Source organism: Electrona antarctica (genome assembly GCF_951216825.1).
Source record: "Electrona antarctica genome assembly, chromosome: 16".
Lineage (NCBI taxonomy): Eukaryota > Metazoa > Chordata > Actinopteri > Myctophiformes > Myctophidae > Electrona > Electrona antarctica.
Genome location: NC_136797.1, coordinates 31144836 through 31166437, shown reverse-complemented (window position 1 = coordinate 31166437; position 21602 = coordinate 31144836). Strand labels below are relative to the sequence as shown.

At 41.9% G+C, this 21602-nt stretch overlaps 1 protein-coding gene across 2 annotated transcripts in view; it reads right to left on the bottom strand.

The window, feature by feature from the left end:
- astn2 (astrotactin 2) overlaps window positions 1-17590 on the bottom strand; it is a 530329-nt gene extending 512739 nt beyond the window's left edge. For both annotated transcript variants that reach the window (XM_079524726.1, XM_079524727.1), the window contains exon 1: window positions 17011-17590. In XM_079524726.1, the coding sequence (XP_079380852.1) occupies window positions 17011-17404 (394 nt within the window). In that variant the 5' untranslated portion in view covers window positions 17405-17590. The remainder of the gene's footprint in view (window positions 1-17010) is intronic.
- Window positions 17591-21602: the final 4012 nt, after the last annotated feature.

Sequence of the window (21602 nt, the reverse complement as noted above, 5' to 3'; positions counted from 1 at the left end):
ATCCAAAGGTGTTGATCCAAATCAGATGGCAAAACAGGTGCTCTTTGGTAAGGGTTTAGTTTCAGGACAAGAGTTCTAAGTAAATTTCATGTGTAGTGGATAAAATAAGACGGTGAACTTAAAGAAGGTCCAAGGCAGCTCTGCTCAGTTCAAGTAGAAAATCTTTAATCCATATTAAGGCAAGGAAGTAAAAAAAAATACAAGAAAAACAAACAAACCGCTGATTCAGAGTTGGACATTTTCATTAAACCTTGGGGATAGGGGTGATAGTTGATAGTGTGGATTAACATAGACATAGTGTCCATGAAGAATTGTCAGATTATACAGTGATAGTCCATTAAGTGAATAGCAAAAAGATATTGTCATCAAAGTTAATCTTCAACATCTTATAGGACCTAAGCAAAGGCTGTATGAGCTGTTTTGCAGCATGTAACAGACACGTCATAGCAGGCACAAGAGCTTGCTTCTTGTTTGGTTTCAAGTGGGCTCCATTAACCAAAGGAAAAGCAGAACGGGAACGAACGTATTGCACCCCATGCATGCAAAGCAAGTCCAAATAGGAACTAGGACAGATGTGTACAGTACATTGTAGCACGTGAAAATTGTGGGAGGCAACCCATCTGTTGTGGAAAGATTAATGGTCCACATGCTATATCTGAATAGAAATCTTGGTCGAGGTAGAGAAAATCGCTTGGAGGGAATGAAATGGTAGTAAAATACACTGGCATAGATAAAAGGTTTAAAAACATTTGTAAGAACCATAGGGCTATGATAGTGTTGAGCTGCGCTGAGTTGGCAACCTTCCAAGGTCTAGAGAAGATTCTAGTGAGAATCAAATTGTTATGGTACTTAAAAATCTTTTGTAAAGGGCTTAACGAAACAATGGTCTTTGAAAAATATAGCTTGTTATGTTTGCAAAATAAAATTGCCCATTAGGATTCGAGTATTGTGTAACGACAGATCGGCCGACCAAGATTTGACTACATGATTTGATATTGCAATCCAGTTTAAATTATTACCTAATGAATGTTCAGATTCAATGTCCACAATGAGCCAAGATATCAATGAATGCTTTTTTGAACATAAAACATCTGCAAAGGCAAAAGTCTGGCTGTCGGAATCAAAATAATTATTATATACTGACTGTGCAACACACTATTCACTTCCTATGTATTTAAAAAGTAAAGTCTGGTGAAGAAGGTTTGAGGTCAAGACAGCATCAGAGAAGGACAGAATAGTGATGGGAGCAATAGCATAAGAACAAAAAAACAAAGAGATCTAAGGCTTTGATCCTACCTGTGATCTGGGAACATGACCTCAAGGAGGACATTTGTGACTCGAACCGTCTAGTCACTTAAACAGCCAGCAAAGGGGATACTGAGCCAGATTTGAGTTAAACCGTGGATTTTGTCAATGAACGGCTCACACTCCTACCATACCACCGATCATATTTATTGGTCACAAACTGTAAATTGAAAGTCTTGTGCAGCAAACATTGCATAATGTATTTATTGCAATTTTAGTCACTCTGCAATATACAATGAATAAGTGTATCCTCCCCTAAAAACTGTATGTCAGTACTAGAAATGTGAAAATAGTATTCACAACTCAAATGATGAATTCGCTTTTTATTCATTCATTCATTATTTTATCTTCCTTCTCCTGGAAGGATGGACAGCTTCTGTTATTAAATGCTGCATCAACACTAGTTGGCACGAACACTATAGCATACTGAACTTTCAATTTAAACAAAAGCATGCTGCTGACCTGGAATCAGTGGACAGAAGTGGAAAACAGACACTACAGGCACAAACATGAACCTGGACGTGGGAATCTCTGCCACAATCACATAAAGTGTGTTGGGAGATCATGTGTGCCAGTAGTGTGGCACAAATGTAATCTAATTTATTAACCTGCTTATGTGTTAAGATCAAAACCAGGTGATGAATCCATGTCATCACGTCAACACTTGAGCACTGCCACTCAAGTGTGGAATGCCTTGCCCCCTTCCCTCAAAACAAGCAGATCACTGGTTACCTTTAAAAAGGGTCTGAAAACTCACCTGTCACTGTCATCAGGTCAAAGGGAGAGAAGGTGATTGCCCCCCCCCCCTTTATGTTTATTAATGTATTTCTATTTTAACCTGTACATGTAGATTTAATGTGTTTGAGAAACGTATTGTTTGTTGTCACTGTTGTCATTGTGAATGAATGCTTGGGACCCGAATGGAAACAAGACCGCAAGGTCTTTCTTCGGTGCTGTCCTTTTGGACCAATGCTGTGCTTGACTGTACCCTGTACTTTTTGCTTTTTTTTTGTCTAATAAAATTATCAATCAATCAAAATTATCAAAAATGCCAGGCTACGTCACACCTGCGTTCCACCGCTGATCCAACCAATATGTCTGAGTCATTGTGTCCATGGAGATCCCTGAAGTCAACCACTATATATGCCCATATGGGCATATCTGTTGGATCCACAGTTCTGGACAAGTGGATATCAATATGCCAGTCTGATAAGCGAATCAGCGGTGCTGGACAGCCGTATATCTGAATGACTTGACAACACACTCCAGAGTCCTTGCAGAGTTTAAAGTTGGTCAGTTCCACCATATATGCAGAATTTTAATATAGTATTTCAGTCATTTATTAATTAAACTTTGTTAATATTATGCTCACCCTTTTCTGTGTAGTAAATCAGACCTTTTTCCACCTCAATAGATGATTCTATTTCTGTAGTAGCCTATATAAAGTGTTAATTAACAGGTTGAGACCTCAGGAATCTGTAAGTCCCATTGCACCTGGTAAATTATTGAACATGTTATTCAAGCATTGTATTTGGGTTTAAAGCTTCCATCTACTGCCTCTTTACAACATGGCGACGGATTTCACCCAAGCTCCCAGTGCCCCAAACCTCTGGCATGAATTATCATTTTTTTCTTCTTTTTCTAAATCCATTATCTTTCTTCGCCTCATAGGGCCTTCTATTACGTGGTGGGAGACACACTAAAGGAGCCCTAGAGCAAAAAGAGCAACCAAAAGGAATTACATTTATAAATGTGTCATGTTGTGCATTCAAAATGTGTACTGGAAAAGCCTAGAGAAGGGAATAAGTATAAAGTTTATAATGTTTTAGGGAATTGTCTCAATGAATATTCTCCTAATATATACTGGAAGCTGTTTGACAGATGTTGCTTAACATATAAGTAGGCTGGGAGCCTCCATCCTCATACTGAGATTTTTAAACTTGCAATTAAGCCAGTGGTGTGTTCTAGGTTGGGTTTTCTTCGGAGGGCATACTAATCATTCCATGCATGACATGCGCGAATATTGGCTGTCAATGGATGAAATGGTTAGTAGATGGGATACGCCCCCCCCCCCCCCTCCTCCCCCACCCTCCAAAAAAAATCTAATCTGCACGCCTGCACGGCATACTACGTATATAGCGCAACACGGTAGAACACACGACTGAATTAAACTATACTGGTGGGGAACTGTGCCGGGAGACAGTCCCCACAAGATAGAGGGGATACATTATATGATAAGCAGTGAGACAATACCCAACAGAGATCCTCCAGAGGGGATGACTGTCAGTGTCCGACTTGGGCAGAGACCAATGAGAAAGATAGGGTTGCCTTTTATTTTCACTGTTGACGATAAAGAGAGCAGGCCACTGGTTTCAATTTACACAAAAGACGACAAGTTACTGCCTCTGAGACGGTCTGCAATGATGTCCCCAGAGTTTTCACTGAACGTCTTGAAGCATTCGACACCAAAAGGGGCCCTTTTGAAGAATGCTAATAGCAAAATGGCCGTAGTACATGTACAAATAATACTACAGGGCATTACATTACGTTCAGATCTGAAGAGACAGCCTCATCTGAGAGGTTAAATATGTTAGAAACAAATATAGTTAGTTATTTGGCTGAGTGGCTTAATGTTAGGGCTTCTTTCCCCAATACATAGAGAAGCTGGGGGGGGGTAGACATACACACAAAGCCACACCCACAATCAAGTACATGACGTCATGAGGGGGGGGTATCTTGAGTGTACAGGGTTTGATGGGGGCCCAGTTAGGGCCGGGCCTAAATTTTCGGGCCTGTTGAGAACTCTAGTTTTCAACTCTAGTTCAGCTGCCGGGCGCAGCTGAACTAATAACTTTGGGGCAGGCCCGTCTATAGAGTTTAAATGGACAGGTATCAGTCAAAAGGGAGACATCAAAGAGGAGGGATGGACGGGGAAGGATCAACATATGGAATGTCCTATAGAGCGTCGCAGCCCCCTTTCATGACGACGCCAGGCCCAGGAAATATTTTTTCCCATAGACATTTCAAAACGTATTTATTTAAAGACCTTATAAGCGTCGTACAAAGCCAACTCGAGTTGTGACAAATCATGTGACAACAAACACAATATTTTGGCCCAAACAAATCATTAAAAAGAAGAAAAACAACAAAAAAAGTGTTGTAACCTGCCGTTTTCTTCTTCTTTCTAATTATTTGTTCGGTCCGAAAAATTGTGTTTGTTGTCATGATTTGTCACAACTCGAGTTGGCTTTGTACGAGGCTTAAAAGGTCTTTAAATAAATACTTTTTGAAATGTCTATGAGGAAAATTAACGGGAATCATTTCCTGGGCCCTGGTAGGGGGCGGGACTGTGACGCTCTATATGGAGCTGACCTGGATATCTAAGGGTATGGAATGTCAGCACAGATCAGCTCCATGTATGGAGATCTAAGGGTTTGAAGTTTGAGGTCAGATGTAGAGTTGCTGGTTAATATTGATGACATCAGGGATCTCCATCCCTGATGAGGACCATATAATGCCTGGGGGTGACTGACTGACGGGAAATGCACGATTTCATAGTAAATGCGACCTGTGGTGGCAAAAATCATCCCTCTCCATCACCAAGTGTGTGGCGGTGTCTTTCTCTGCAGCAACCTTTACTAATCAGCCATAAATAAGTTATCATCTCATAATCAAAGCTGCCCACTGCTGCCACCGCAAGTAAGACCTGCGACAGAGGCAGCATTTCCTAAGTCCATTACAAAATGCAGTTCCTGCTGAGGAAAGTAATCAGTATGGGTCACTAACAACAATCCATTGCTCCTTTCACAGAGAAAGCCATCACTTAGCTCTGTCACCATCTAGTTAAATTGGCACATTAACAGTGAGCTTGAGCCTTGACTCTGATTAGTCAAAATGCTGTCTAACTCTGTGCGAACTGTGTGCATTCCAATGGAATTATACAATCACTCTAAGGACTACCATCTGTACCGAGTAGTCTAGACCTACTGCACACTGTAAACAGAGCTGCTACCTTTAAACGCATTTTAAATCCGAGGCATTTTTGTATACTATTAGTTCTAGTGTTGAGAAAAATTGCTGCTATTAATTTTGTCCCAAAGTTACTGCTAAAGATTTTTTTAAGGTTTATACCTTATAGTGTGTATATATATATATATATATATATATATATATATATATATATATATATATATATATATCTCAACACAATGTGACATAGCACTGTTTACAGTGCTATGTAACCCCTCCAACTGTATATACTTTTCCCATTTTCACCTTTTTTTTTTATTATATTTTGACACTTCCTTTGTCAATGTAAATGTATGTTTTCTCATGCCAATAAAGCTCCTTTGGATTGAAATCTAATTGAATTGCTTGTCAAAAACATTTTCAACATGGTGAGGCAATACAACCTTTTTTTTTTTTATCCAATTTATGAAAGAAACGAGCATGTTCCCCTGAGATTGGGGATTGGAGCGGTTTGTGATTGAGGATGTCATGCTGGGTGTATTCTATGGGTGACAATCCACACAGCAAATGAGTTTGCCTTTAGTAGAACATTCGGCTTACACGCACATCCTCCTCCATTATGCAAGGCCAAATTATGAAAAATGAAAACCTTGTCTGCCTAAGAAAGCATCACTATATGTCTCCATCATAATTAAGCCTGTTGTAAATAATTGGATTAATACATTTTACGCCGTTGCTTTGTAGGAGTCGAGCCGTCTAGAAATGGACCAAGATTTCTGTGCATGCTTACAGTAGGCATCCCTGGATTTCTGTTCCCACATAGATTGTATTACTTTTATAGTTATTATAGTTTAATTTCATATAAAATACAATTGAGGTCAAATCAGTGTGAGACCTAGCTCAAATAAGGAGACGAATGATGTGGCGTCATAAATGCTTGACCACATTAATGGGGCATGAAACTCTGGGCTGATTTTGTATGTTTCTACCCTAAGGTAGAAAATACAGATGGGTAAAAACATGGCAGGCTGCATAAAGGTCTGTATCGACAGAAAGCGTTTTTGAGAGGATGAGCGCTTTGGATATGTCCATAGCACAAGGAATGTTAATTGACGCCCGCAACTTTCAAACCATTGCTGTGCTTGAACTTTGTGTTATCTGCGTTATTAGCACAAATAACCGAACGGAAACCATGTTAAACATGGGCTTATCATGGTTGTGGTAACAATTCAAAGTCAGGTCATAAATTACCGGGTTGTCAGACACAGCCAGGAGGATCAAACATGACATTGATGAGTGGTGCTCCCCTCCAAAAGTTTAAGTACTTTTCAGATTGAAGCACCCAGGGCAGTACGAAAAAGAAAGAAAAAAAGAACACTGGACACTGATATCGCAAAAAAGTGAGGTGTGGCACTGGGAAGAGCACCCCAGCACGTCTTCACCAGAGAAATGCATGACATTAAGCCATCCGCTATCGTGTCACACTCACCCTTAAGCCCAAACCACACCAAAGGGTCGAGTTGGGAGTCGGGACACAACAGTTTTTAAGATAGACCACACCAATGCAACTCATTGGAAATCAATGAGTTACATTGATACATTACATTTACATTACATTTTAAGTTTTCCTTAAAAAATGTTTTGTCTGTCCTCGCGTTCTCGTAAACGGCACGGAGAAAGGAAGGTGTAGACCTTCACACTACACAGCTAATAAATGTAATTGATTACTATGAAAACCTGAAAAACCTGTCAGTCCGTCAGTGACTCCATCACGTGACTCCATCACGCCTCGTGACAGATCACGCCACCATATATGGTCGCCATGAAGATCACAACACTGACCTCATCAAACCCTGGATATCCAAGACTGGATCATCACCTAAATCTGCATATATATGGAGCCGGCCAGCAACTCTACATCTGACCTCAAACTCTTAGATCGCCATACAGTATATGGACCTGACCTGTTCTAACATTCTATATGTTGATCCCTCCCCACCCATACTTCCTCTTCGAGGTCTCCCTTTTGACTGATACCTGTCCATTCAAACTCTAGACGGGCCCGGCCCGAAGTTATTAGTTCAGCCGCAGCCGGCGAAAACTAGAGTTCTCATCAAACCCTGTACACTCAGACACTACCCCCGCTGCCACCCTTAGATCTCCATATATGGAGCTGGCCTGTTCTGACATTATGTTGATCTCACCTCATCAAACCCTGTACACTCAAGACATGCTCCATGTATGGCCAGTACAGAATTCATTCCGTATGTTGATCTGCCAAAGCGCTAACGCTCGGCCAGCAGTCTGCCGTCACCCAGGCAGATGCGTACACTTTAGGGCGAGGTCGCTTCTGGCCCTTACTGGTAATAGATAAGTTAGATTTAGGTGTGCACACATTAACATTACTGTTACCTACCTACTATCTAGAGCTTGCTCATGGGCCCACCCATGGCTATGGGCACACCTACATCTAACAAGCCATGTTTCTTACTAGCCTGTCATGTTTGGGTTTTTTTTACACTCGTTTTGTTAACCTGCACAAGAAAACAAAATCCAACAAAAACCCATGGTTTCATGCTTCCTTAAGTCTGTGATTCTACTTGAAGTCCTCTCTCTCTCTCTCTCTCTCTCTCTGAAGACCGCATCACTGCATGTCTGGCTGACATCTCACAGTGGATGTCTTCTCACCACCTCCAGCTGAACCCAGACAAGACTGAGCTTCTCTTCTTCCCAGTCCTGCGGGAAGCCGGAAGAACATTCACTAAAAATGTCGGGACAATGCTCCACACGTCCCAAACTCTTCTTCCTTCTGACTCCAAAACTATGAAATGCACTTCCTACTGCAATCAGAACTGCAGAGACACTCCCAATCTTCCGCCATGTTTAGGTTCTTAGCTTGCTTATGATTCTTGAAAACTATGTATTTCTATGTGTTTGATGTATTTGTTCTTGCCAACTGTAAATCGCTCTGGATTAAAAGAGCGTCTGCTAAATGCCTAAATTGTAAATTTAGGCATTAAATTGTAAATTTAGGCACAGGGTTCTCCAGACACAGTCACTGACAGGAGCACTCAAAACTCCATCTGAGCTCCATGTTTCGCCATGCAACTCCTTCAAATCGCTGGGTTACCTTTGCCCTCTCTTCACTGCTTCGTCCTTGGTACACAGAGCTGCAACTCTGACATATGATTGAGATGTAACTCAGTGTGCACATGCTCTGTGCCACAGGGAATGTAGCACTCTAGCGCAGCCAGACATTTGTTTATTTGTTTACTTGTTTATTTTTCTGTCTTTGCCCTCCACTTTTTTTTTTTATCTCCCATCTCAAAGCAAGCCCAGTTTGCTGTAACTCCTGTCTGGAAAGATTGAGTGAGAGGGAGGGGGAGAGAGAGAGAGAATAGAGGGGCTGGCGAGGACACATCTTAGTGCGATAAAGATGGTGTATAAAAGCACACCGTACTGGGTGAAATGAACGGTGTAGAGAGGTTTCGGCTGGTATGATGGGCAGAGAAGATAAAGGGGAGCAGGGAGGTGGGGGTGTTCGAGTGTTTTGAGCCTGTGCTGCTGCCTCAAGGTGTTCAAAAGGTTACCTCCTAATGAGGTGTTTACAGAGCCAGCCATGTTGCTAAACGTATCGATTTCCATCCAGCTAGCTCTCACGTCATCACTTAAAATGAGCCAGGAAAATAAGCCCCAGTGAAACAGCATACACTGTAGGTTTGTTAAATATCAACTTTAATTCCATAATTGTGTTCTGAATTCTAAGTATCAAATACATTTTCAATATTCACACGACACACCCAGACCAGCCCAGACACAGACATATCTACAACTATAAGATTTCATGGAAAAACGGCGTGGAAAAATGGACCCGGGTTGTATTTTTACGCTTGTGGTTATATTAACACTGTAGATTTGACTGTGTAAAGAAAGGCCTGCAGGTTGCCGGCATACAAAGCTAGATGTCTCACAGCTTTCACATTTCTCAAAACATTGGGAATGGTATAGTCACAGGAAAAGGGCTAAAGGGAGGACTCCTCTGAATATCTCCCCTTTTTGCCTCCCCACTCATCCATTCTTCATGACACATGGGCGTATAAATCAAGGCTGGGCTTGCAGGCTGAGGGGGCATGGGGACTCACTGTCTGACACACCAGTCATTTAAACAGTCCCCCTCTATGGCTTGTGACAATGCTCCAACAAAACCAGCATCAGGCAATATTAAACATGCAGACAGGAGTAGTGTGGTCGTATAATGAGAGTGCAAAGTTGTGTGTGTGTGTGTGCGTGCGTGCGTGCGTGTATTCCCACACATTTCATACATGCAGTATGTCATGATGCTGCTACAGTAAGTTACTTGTAAAAGCCTGAGGTACTCTGCATTATTTGTATTACATTGTTCGAGTACACACCTTATGTATATTTGAGGTTTGTAATTGTCTCCACCAGGCTGAAGGCATGGGGAGAGAGTATGTTTTGCACTCCATCCGTGTGTGTGTGTGCTTGTGTCCGTCCGTCCGTCTGATACCAGCTAATCTCCGGCACCGTTAACCCAGTCGGTGACAAATTTTGCACGCACACTCCCTGGATGTCAGCGATGAACCTCTGCCCCAAATTTTCCACAACGGCCTGTTATAGCGCCACCACATTTTTTTATATTACTCCTCCAGATTCTGTCCAAAAATCACGCAATTCGTTACACACTATCTCTATAGTCATGTGTTCAAGACGGATCTGTCTCATATTTCATATTCCATCCTAATTGGCTAACATTGGCTTTCAAAGTTTGCAGGATTGGCCCGTTTTGAACAAAAAAGCCTTAAAACGCAGCGTGCAATTTACGTGAAATTTTTCACAGACTTTCCTACTAGGCTGAGGAATATATCCCACCCTTTTCACATTGGCCTGTTATAGCGCGACCAACAGGTGGATTTTTGCAAAACACATTTTTGAAACAAAATGCCTCAAATCATCCAATTGCCATCCAAGGCGTAAGAAGAAATGCCACCCTTTTCACATTGGCCTATTATAGCGCCACCAGGAGGCCACAACCCTGACCTAAAGTGCCGAGGGGCACTTTATCTAGTTTCTGGAAAATGTCCTTTTCTCATTACCGGAAAATACGTTTTCCCACTCTTTTACATCTGTAAACTTGTGATGCAGCTGTGGCTGTGTGTGTGTGTGTGTGTGTGTGTGTGTGTGTGTGTGTGTGTGTGTGTGTGTGTGTGTGTGTGTGTGTGTGTGTGTGTGTGTGTGTGTGTGTGTGTGTGTGTCTGTCTCTCTCTCTCCCTCTCCTGGGGGGGCTTCCATCTACCCGTCAAGTACTATCCCTTTGTGTCTGAGCCCCAGGATTTGTAGTATCCTCGGGCATCCGTTTGTCATTATTTTGATAGAAGGGAAAATGCAAAGGGGAAGGATACTGATTCAGCACTGTCGATTTACCATTCTGATAGAGAACATTTCCTTGTCATTTCCTTCTATTTGCGCGGTATGATTTCTGAAGAAACAAACACAAAGCCATCTTCTGTTTACAATCTGATTGATGGCACGTCAGCTAATACAGAAATGCAAAAAAGGGCCAAGAAGACACCCAACACAATGGTGTTAAATCCGCAAGACAAGGACAAAGGACAAGGACAGCACAGGTGCCACCACAGTGACTTTAGTGTAGCTTCACTACCATCCTACAAAGGATGTGTATCACCTTTGGATCACTAATTAGCTCCACCAGGCCGGAAGGCCGGGAAAGATAAATTGTTTTTTCTTCTTCTTTTTTTTCTTTTTTCAATGGGCCCAACACAGCCCAAATGAGTTGAAGCCCAAGCCCTATCCCAGCCAGATCATAACATACTATAATCAACCCAGGAAAAGTGAAAAATATATAAATTATATAATGCCAGAAATTGCTTCGTGTTGGACTGTAGGCAGAGGCTCAATGAGAGAAAGAGAGACAGACATAAGGGTCTATCCAACTGTGTGTGTGTGTGTGTGTGTGTGTGTGTGTGTGTGTGTGTGTGTGTGTGTGTGTGTGTGTGTGAGAATGTAGTCATTCAGTTGTGAAAACAGACACTTGGAAAAGAGTATAGGCTATTGAATTAATACTTTATTAACAGGCTTTGGGCCAAGCCCCTAGAGCCTAGGCTTGTTTGTGGTCCCCTGTATAATCGGTCATAATCGTGCACCCCTTATTCAGCTCATATACTTCTGTCTCTGCAGTCTGTGTGTACAGTGAGCTTCACCACTAACAAATCAAGGCCCAAAGTCTCACATAAACCTCAGGTATTCTCTTCAAAGTAAAAACATAATTTCACAAAAGAGGAGAAACACAGCATCAGTTTTTAACTACACTTTTTAGTGTGACAATGTTCACTCGTCCACCCAGCAGTAACCAGCCAAAACACACCATTGGCTAAAAAGCATAGTAAAGCACAGGCCTCTGCCAAGAAGACAGTACAAAATGTTCTGTTTTAAGCAAAAAAGAAAACCATAAAACTTTACGGACACAAATTATCCATATATTATGTATTCACACTTTGTTTATATATAAATTGATGTGTTATACTGATATGTTCAGAACAATTATTATAGACCACCCTAGCGTGCCGTACATTTTCCACCCAAATAAGGGATTCCGTTTTCATCGCCTCACCAGACTAATGGGAAAATGATGAATAGGAGTATAAAATGATTGCCTCAAATTACATCCAACGCCATGGCTGATTATTTTGCTTCAGATCTTGGGATTTAATGTACTGTATATTTGTTTGTTAATGTGTTATGGAATAGTTTTCAAGCTGCAAATTTGAAGAAAAAAAAGCAATCACTGGCATTAGCATTTCAGCATGTATTGCAGATGCCACCTGCTCTACACATACTAGCAGGAAGATATTGGTCAAAGAAACAAATTATCTACTGAAGTGGTTGAGTGGTTCCCACACTGTTTAGCTCAAGACCCAAAAGAGGGATTAAGCTAGTGAAAATAGCAGATCTACAAGCTCAAACAGCCACCGTCGACTTCGATGGGCATGTTATTGCATTTTTATAAAGTAAATAAGTTAAAAACTAAATGTAGGAAACAAAAACTAAAGCAACCCATAAACAGGTGTCTGCGAGTGACTATGCGAACCACAAATGGGTCCCGAGTCCCGACCCAGTGGTTGGGAAACGGCGATACTGTATTTAACTTTAGGAACAATCAAGAACAACACCTAAGTAACTTATATAAGACTGTATACTTTTCGATAAAGGCTCACTTTAAAATAATTAGTTTGAGGAAATATCTCAACCAGTCACAAGCCTATCTCATGGTAAACTAGAAAAAGTGCCCACAGGCACAGGTCTCCACCAGGATAATAGCGTTTGTGGTGTTTGGACAAATAAAGGACTAATAAACATGTTTATTTGGATTTTTTTTGCAATAATCTGTCACCTGGTGGTTGTATAAAAGGGCAATAAAAATAAATATATAACAGTTTTAGGTAAGAACATGAATTGGCCTGTTATAGTGCCATCATGAGGCTGATTTCCTCTGCCTAGTGGGAATGTGTGTGCATAATTTGACTGAAATTGCATGTTGTGTTCATGATTTTAGGCATTTTGTTCAAAACGGACCAATCCTGCAAACTTTGTAAGGCCAGTGGAGATGGAATATGGGGAAGTGGACAGGTCCGTGTTGATCACATGACTATAGATATAGTGTATAGCAATTTGCGTGAGTATTGATAAAATGTGTACGACTAATATAAATAAATGTGTTTTGCAATAATCAGCCTCATGGTGACGCTATCTGTGGAAAAATTGGGGCAGAGGTTCATTGTTGGCATCCAGGGAGTGGAGTGTGTGTGCACAGTTTGGCATCGACCGGGCCAGTGGTGCCGGAGATTAGCCCGCCCCACCCACCCACCCACCCACCCACCCACCCACCCACACACACACACACACACACACACACACACACACACACACACACACACACACACACACACACACACACACACACACACACACACACACACACACACACACACACACACACACACACACACACACACACACACACACACACACACACACACACATTACAATAAATTACTACATAATATCAATGATCCTAGGAAATGGGTCCTCTTTATTTAACCCATCCCAACTACTATTAGTAACAGTGGGCATCCACTGACGATCAGCTTGCACAGTCAGAGTCACTGTAGTAGGCTACATGGGGAGAAAAAGAAAACTCAACACAAGAAAGCTGGGAACTTCCGTGCTAACCACTGAACCACCATGATACCACTCTCCATGTTGATAATTCACTGTGCTAGATTTCTAATGCCACAGTTTCAGACAATTAAAGGAACAGAATTCCAGTTCATTATAAGCCATAATATATTCAACCAATGTGTCTGGATTTTTTACTTTTTAACTTGCCCTATTTTGGGCATTTCAATATAGGCAGAAGTTTTCAATAATGTTCGGAAATAGCAGATCTACAAGTTCACAATGCAGTGCAACGTGATGTATGCTTGTAGATCACCTGCTATTTTAGAATGTTCCATCTTTGAAAAAATCATGAATTTCAGTTTTTCAAATTGATCGGAATTGATGTGGGGAAGTCATCAGTAAATCGGTTGGCTGGACACTCCAAAATCTGGAATCGGTCAGGGTCTAGGTTTGAGGGTAGCTTTGGTCCATAGCTCTAATGCGTTGCATTTAGAGCTATATTACTGTCAACTTCCGGAGCTCGCATGAATGCAGACCAGAATGTTTTTCCCCGGTGGAAACAAAATCCCTTCTTGGCCAAAAAGTACCGTTTATACGTGTGGTGGGGGGCTCAGAGTGCTTCCACTAAGGAAAGTAGGCTTTCTAATGACACAACCCGCCTTTGTTTTGGTGAGTAGCAAAAACGTTATTTTTATTTACGCTAAAGACGAGAGGCTGGTCTGCATTCATGCGAGCTCCAGAAGTTGACAGAAACATAGCTCTAAATGCAATGCATTAGAGCTATGGACCAGAGCTAGGTTTGATGGTATTGCATTAACCCATTTAGGCCCTACGTCGAAATTAAAAAAATGTCTTGGAAATCCTGTCGGTTTTCTGAAAAACCTTATGTTTCTGTATCAGTGGTTCTCAAAAAAGGCACATTTTCACGATTTTTCAAAAACAGTTTGTAGATCTGCTATTTTTCAATAGCTAAAGTATAACATAATGCTTAAACACCAAAAGGGGTTCCCGTACAGAATAATGGGTTAAGCAATTACGGTACAATTTCCAAAGCTACCTGTGAGAGGGGAGACACCAACACATGGTAACCACTCCTTTATATCGATGGGTATAATGTACATCCATATTTTCCATTGGACTATAATGACTATTCCTCACGTGCAACATCTAATAAAAAACAAAGATTTATTTCAGATTTAAAGGTACTGTAGAAGGAATGAAATCAATCATCCTCTTACAGCTTAGGCTATATCTTATTGAACAGATGCAGAGATTGAACAACTTTCCAGAATATGCTTTGATATGTAGGCCCATCTCTTTCCATATCAATATGTGATTAATACTGCAATGGTGTAACTTGTTTTAAATATTTAAAAAGCAAAGCCATCACACTCAAAATACAGTCTAATGCCTATAATGTTGGTATACCTTGACATCACCTCAAATCATAGTGTTAACATAGCATTAATTAATTTATAACATCACTGACTTAACATTTTGAGTGTCTACTCTACAGAGTTTTTGCCAGGAAGGGGGGCATATCGCTACTCCACGTTTGTGATTTATAAACCTCAAAGCAAAGCCACTGTATTGTACAGTATTATGTGTACATACTTTTTATTATTTGCTCCCTTTTATGCATGATACCCTTAGATGAAACCCATCTCCGCTCCATCATCAGTGAGCAGTCATGCACTGAGAGGGTGAAACTGCAAATGTGCTAGCTGGCTGAATGGGAGGACAGAGAGGCCTTTCTCACCAGTCGGTGGCTGTCCTTAATGAGAATAGAAAGTGATTTACTAGCTTAATGCTCCAGCCCTCAGCCTGCCTGACTCCCTTTCCCTGCAATCTGTTTAGTCTACACTGTTAGACATAAGATGAGAGATAACATTCTCTGCTACGCCAAGAATCATAATTCTCTACAATGTGCCATTCCAACAGAGTTCACCTGAACTGGATTTCAGACACTACTCATTATGATCAGCTGCTCTTCAGCATGCCATAATATTGCTTTTATTCTATTTAAACTAAAGATTACAGTAGATATCCCTTCGCCTATACTAAATATAGCATGCTACAATATATTGCTGTCAACTCAAGCTCAAAACACAGGCTAGAGGCTAACACCATTGTCAGTATAAATACTGTCAATGTACTAAGATCAGTCAGCCAAACTTTCCTTACACAGAGGCTAGAACGAGGAGTGAGTACATCCGCTTGAAATATGGTGTAAATGACGGCCACTTAAAATATTCCCTTTTGTTTGCGGCTCCATCTTGTAGAATAGATAATAGATGTTTTTGTGTCTCTGCAATGGAACCGCCTATTTTCCACACTCACCCAGTTGTCTAGTCAGTTACTAGCCTCGGTCCCAGGCTCACTTAACTGCGAAAAAGAAGAGCCTGGTCACAACCTAAGGCAGAGAAGCTATCGAAAGGCGGGACTTCCGCCGTGTAACCCCCCCGGAAGTTAACGTTTTTTGACCAATCGCAGCGTTGTGTTCCCGAAAATGTATTCCCGCTGAAATGATCATTGGGTGGGGACTAGTAAACACAGCCGCACCGCGTGACGTAGTTATCTTACACGCAACACTTCCGCCACTTCCGCTGATAGTCTTTTCAGCGTAGGTCTTGCCCAGGGTGGTCAGTTACACATTTTGTGCTTAGGTGAGTCACAGTATAGGCTGGGGAGGTCTTTTTGCCTTTATGTTTTTGGAGGACAAGAAATACTGGATGAAATGAAGCATGGCATAAAGTTGTGTGTCTGTCCAAAGTCGTTGAAAACTACAATGGCGGAATGCTTGCAGCACTGCAGTCATAGGCCTATTCAGCATTCCTTTTATCAAACTTTCCCCCAGCCCACCCCCCCACCCCAACAACTAGGCACGTGCCCTGTATGAAGTCTGTGCTCACATGGGAATAAAATAGCAATTTCATGCAGATTTGCCCGGCAAAATTGCTTTCTCTGCTTGGTGCATCATACTTATAGCTAGGCATGACATTTAAAGTAATAATCCTTCATACTAGCTCTCTCTGTGTGTGTGTGTGTGTGTGTGTGTGTGTGTGTGTGTGTGTGTGTGTGTGTGTGTGTGTGTGTGCTGTATGAAAGATTATGAATATGCAATTTGTTAAGTTGTAGTAATTACCAGACACTTCAGTTTGGGTTTTCTGTAGCCTATTGCAGCTACTGTAGCCTGCCTACCCCATGCCATTTCGAATGCTTCAAGCAATGCTCTTAAAGTATAAGGAATATAAGTAGCAGGTGTTTCATTATCACTGTAACATGAAACAAGTAATTAGCCTACATTGTGTCAAATCTCTGTGATAGCATAGCTCGAGAAACTATGGCTTATTAAACTGCAAAACACGCATGCACAGTGTTGTGTCCACAGTCTAGGCTGGCTACTGTACCACAACACAAGCACGGTGCGAATGAAGGTCCCTTTAATGCGCACAATGTGTGCAGCTCCAGGTTTCACTGTGGGACAGCGGACTGTATATACCATTGCAATTATCTTACCGAGTGTGAAGTAGGGGAGAGCTGTGTTGTCAAGATCATCCATAACGGAAATTCGTCCAGGTAGGTCAGTTCTAACGAATAAAAGGAGTCGGGATTCCCCTCCTCCGCCTCCTCCTAGACCAGCAGCACCTGCTCCTCCACCACCACCACCTCCGACCACGCTCCCTGAGCCCGCGCCGGTGAAGCTGAACTCATTCTCGCGGAGCACGGGTAGGGTGGAAACGGTGACGGTTTTAACTTCGCACGGGGTCTCCGCGTCGTTCATCTCCTTGTCCATCTCCTCGTCCCCCGGCGACGCCGCCGCTGCGCCCCGGACTGTCGCGGTGGTCCCCGTCAGTAAAAAGAGCCCGACGAGGAGAAGGAGAGCACCGAGGTGCAGCACTTTCCCTGCCATCCCGTTCCTTGTGTGTGTGTGGGTCCTCTCCGCTTTGAGTGTGTGCGGCTCATAAGCGGTCCGTTCGTTTATAGTACAGTCTGAGTCGCTGCTGCTGCTGCTGCTGCTGCTGCTGCACGGGAGTCATGTCCGTCCAGGAGGCGGCAGCACAGGTGTAGAGTCCGATGGCGTGTGATTCATTCACAGCTGTCTGACTGTCTGTGATTGTGTCTGTGATACTTTGACTGGCGCTCAAACTAACTACTGTAAATGCGGGGTAGGCGTGTGTTTCAATCAAGTATAAATGAAGGAGTGAGAGAGCATTTGACTTCCGTGGTAAACACTAAACAGGCAGAGTCACATTGTCAGAATGGTGATTCAAAGCATTGGACATAAATGCTTTTTTGACATGACGTTTTTATTGGCAATGATGTAACAACAGTAACATAATTATTTGTACATAATTGAAAACAAAAAATAGCATAGGTCATTAGGCCGCCGCCTACCAAGAGCGTATGCAATATGCATCACAGTAGCCTACACAAAGTCTTAGGGTAGGCCTAGATATTTGGAGATCTGTATTATTCTGTACGTGTTAAGACTAGATGTTCATTTTAGGGTGACCAGATGTCGCCCTTTCCGTGGGACAGTGCCTCATTTCCAACGACTTTTCAGGCATCCCACAAATGGAGGAGACCCTGTCCCTGTCCCACATTGTGACTGGCAGACATCAGTGTGCAAATGCCCTAATATTTAGTCCCCTGGGGCCCTGGGGGGCCCTAATAATTGGCTTTCTGTTGTAAAGCTCTCTCATTGTCTCTTTTCCACAATTTCCACCCATGACCAAAATGAGCATTTTAAAACAAAATGTGAGACGCCAGAGGGGTTTAATAACAAAATTATATGATGACATCAAGGCATTTATTTAGTAGCAACTTACCCCTAATACCCTAAAGTAAAGCCCTATTCATAGTTTGGATTTTCGGTGGTGAGGTGGTCGCTCAACGTTATTTACCGGAGTGGTGAGGTGTGCTCATTATGTCCTACCCTCCATGGCCAACACTTCCTCCCAAACTCACAAGCGATAATTCTATCATGGATCTGGTCACCCTATGTTCATTCATGGACAAAGCGTGTCACTTTACCTTGATTTTACACATGGAGAGAATGCGTAAATAGAAAGCGAATTGTTAATAGGCTATTTTATGAAAAAATATATAATATTAGTAGCCTACATTAGTATTATTATGTCCAGCAATAGCTACAGGTTAAGCAAAAGTATTCATACATTTGTGTATGTCCTGTATGAATAGGCCTGCCCTACAGTATGGTGCACTTCCATCTGGTCATTTTGAAATGGTAAGTTGTTATGCACACAGATCAACACTTCAAAGAAAGTGCATTTATTTTAGGAACATCACCACTACTGGTGTAAATAAGAAATCAATTAGGTAAGCTGCACCACAGATACAATAATAGGCTATAAAGTTGAACTAATGGACAAACTTGCTAAAACATGCATGGTGGACCAGAAATAAAATGTTCTCTCCCTAGTGTGTGGGATTGTTACAAGCAGCACTAAAGTGGCAAGCAAATCACACAGCCCGTTGAGTATGCATTTTCAGAAATACCCTGAAAAAAAATGCCTCCGTTTTCAAATGTCCTTTCCTTCAGTAGAGAATCCCAAAAACTAAGAAAAAGTGAAATGTCATGAAACAGGCCCTTTAAGACTTATTGTTCCTGTTAGTTTCTAATTGAGTAGCCTAATTGAACAAAGAAAACTATTGATCCTCAAAACATTCAAGAGATAAGTGTCCAGATTTGTCTGTCCATCGAATTGCTTTTGTGTGAGTTACTTCTTGAAAATACTCCTTTATATTGGTATCTTATAACAGGATACTGACAGTCCTTATCTTTTTGCAGGGACACTTTTAGGCACCCTGATTCTCACATTCAACGCCCACACCCCATTACCATTTTCCCTTACAGTATACTCACATGTGGGTCATGGTTTGCATTATTGTTTCCTGTCTTCATTTGACATTTTGTCATAACAAGCATATAGTTGGCTACAAACGCTGGCCTAAAGGGCAAATTTGACATACTCCACTGTCCTAGTCAAAATGCTGACACTGTAGAGAGATCTAGAGTGTGCCAACAAAGCACATACGGTATTTTCCCCCTTTTTCTTTTACAGACATATCCGCTTTTACTGGTAGGTTTTACTGTACAGTATACGTCTCTGATGGCCAAGTGGTAAAAGAGATCAGAGAACGGGTGTATATGTGGCTGTGTGCAATGATATGTAAGTACAGCAACAACTCATATGGGTATGAAAAGGAGCCTGCATTTGTAATAGATGGAGGGCTTTTAAACACAGTCCCTGGTTGGTTATGTGAGATTTATTGCCAGGAAAATTGCTTTGACCTCTATGCCAAGGCAGCGTCTGATTCCCCCAAAATTGAATTTGACAGACAACAAGGCAACGGCCACCGCGGCGCGACGGAGAGATGGTTAACGGGTTTCTGCAGCATAATAAGTGCAGGTCCTGGCTTCGCTCCTTTGCACTTCTTTCAACAAGGCTGCTACAGCGTTGTGTGATTTCAGCAAATTAATTGTTTGCCTCCGTCTTTTCTTCAACAGTAGCATTCAACATTAGGTATAAAATGTGCTGCAAGTGCACTGTAGGGCAAAGCAAAGTTACTATATTTACCCAGGGTAACTGGACTAAGCATCAGATACTTGTTTACAGCCAGGCCCTGCTCATAGAACATTTCATGGTAGTGGTTCAATGCCTTGCTCAAGGGCACTTCAGCGGTGGTAATTTTAACGTGCCGGTCCGGGGATACGAACTGGCGACCTTCCGGTATCAAAACCGCTCCGCAAACCGTTCGGCCACCGCTGCCAGGGAGGGTAACCTTGAACTGATTCCAGGCTAAAGGTTTGAAAAGTATCCTAGTGAATGTACAGTGTTAATTGAAAATGTTAAGTGTAAATAAAAATATTAAACTTATTAAGAGTATTGTATCATCCTGATGGGGAAATAGCTTTTCGGCATTCACCCAGTAGATGCTTGGTCAGATGAGTGCTTGGTGGGGAGCTGCTAGTGGTTAACTGTCTTGCTCAGGGACACTTTGATGTGTAGATATAGACGAGGGCTGAAGCGGTGACCTTCTGATTACCAGAAGGCCTCTCTAATGGACCTGTAAGTATCCATGGCAGTGTTAAATGAACACTATGGATTTTACTGTTTGGATAGTTCAAATCCCTGACTCAGCTTGGTAAACACTGGTGGGGCCTACTGTTCAGATGCATCATTGATATCATTGCGTTTCAGCTGAGCTGTGCTGTGGCCCACAATAAATATTTTGGTTATACTATGAAGCTCCCAGGTGTGAATGTGTGTAAGTATATGAATGTGAAACAGGTCAACACTGAAAAAGATTGTCACTATAATTCCCTATAGTTGTAACTTGTAACTAAAAACACAACATCCAGACACTGTTGAGGGAACTAGTTTTTTATTATTGCTGTGGATTAGCCATGATGCATGTAATCACACTCCGATTAAATGACACCCATTAACAATTATCCTGCCGCGTCAGATAGGTCTGTTTGAGGTCAGGCTGACCAGTATGGTATGGTATATGGCAGCTATCTCTGTGATCTAATATTCCAGCAGGAGTAGGCGTACTGTGTGGACAAATGATATGCATGATATATCTGGATTACTGCCAGGTGCTTGCTTTTACAAATCCAATTGTCCCCCCTCGGCTTGATATGAGCCACGTTTATTCTACTGCTGTCCCTCACGTTAATCGCCAACATGAAAGAGGTGTACCCGTGAATGGCAACAGCTGTTAAACATTTTGTGTTTGCTTGTTTGTATTCTAATTCAAGGGCTGTGATTTTGCATCATGTAAACACTGCCATGCTGTGTGTTACCTCCTGAATCACAGAATTTGTTTCTTTCCTCTGTACTAAACTCCCCCACATGTTTCATAAACTGAAGTAAGATTGACAGATACAATACTAACTGGCATATCTATTGACTTTCACGATTAGAGCATCCAACGATTAGAGCGTCCAACTTCCAAACGTAGTGTTTAACAACACCACGCAGGGAAAACAAAGTTCACAAACTAGTTTGAGGAAATCAATTACCACTCCAACACATTCTTAATATAACTCATGTTGGGGGTGTACAGAGTTCTGACAT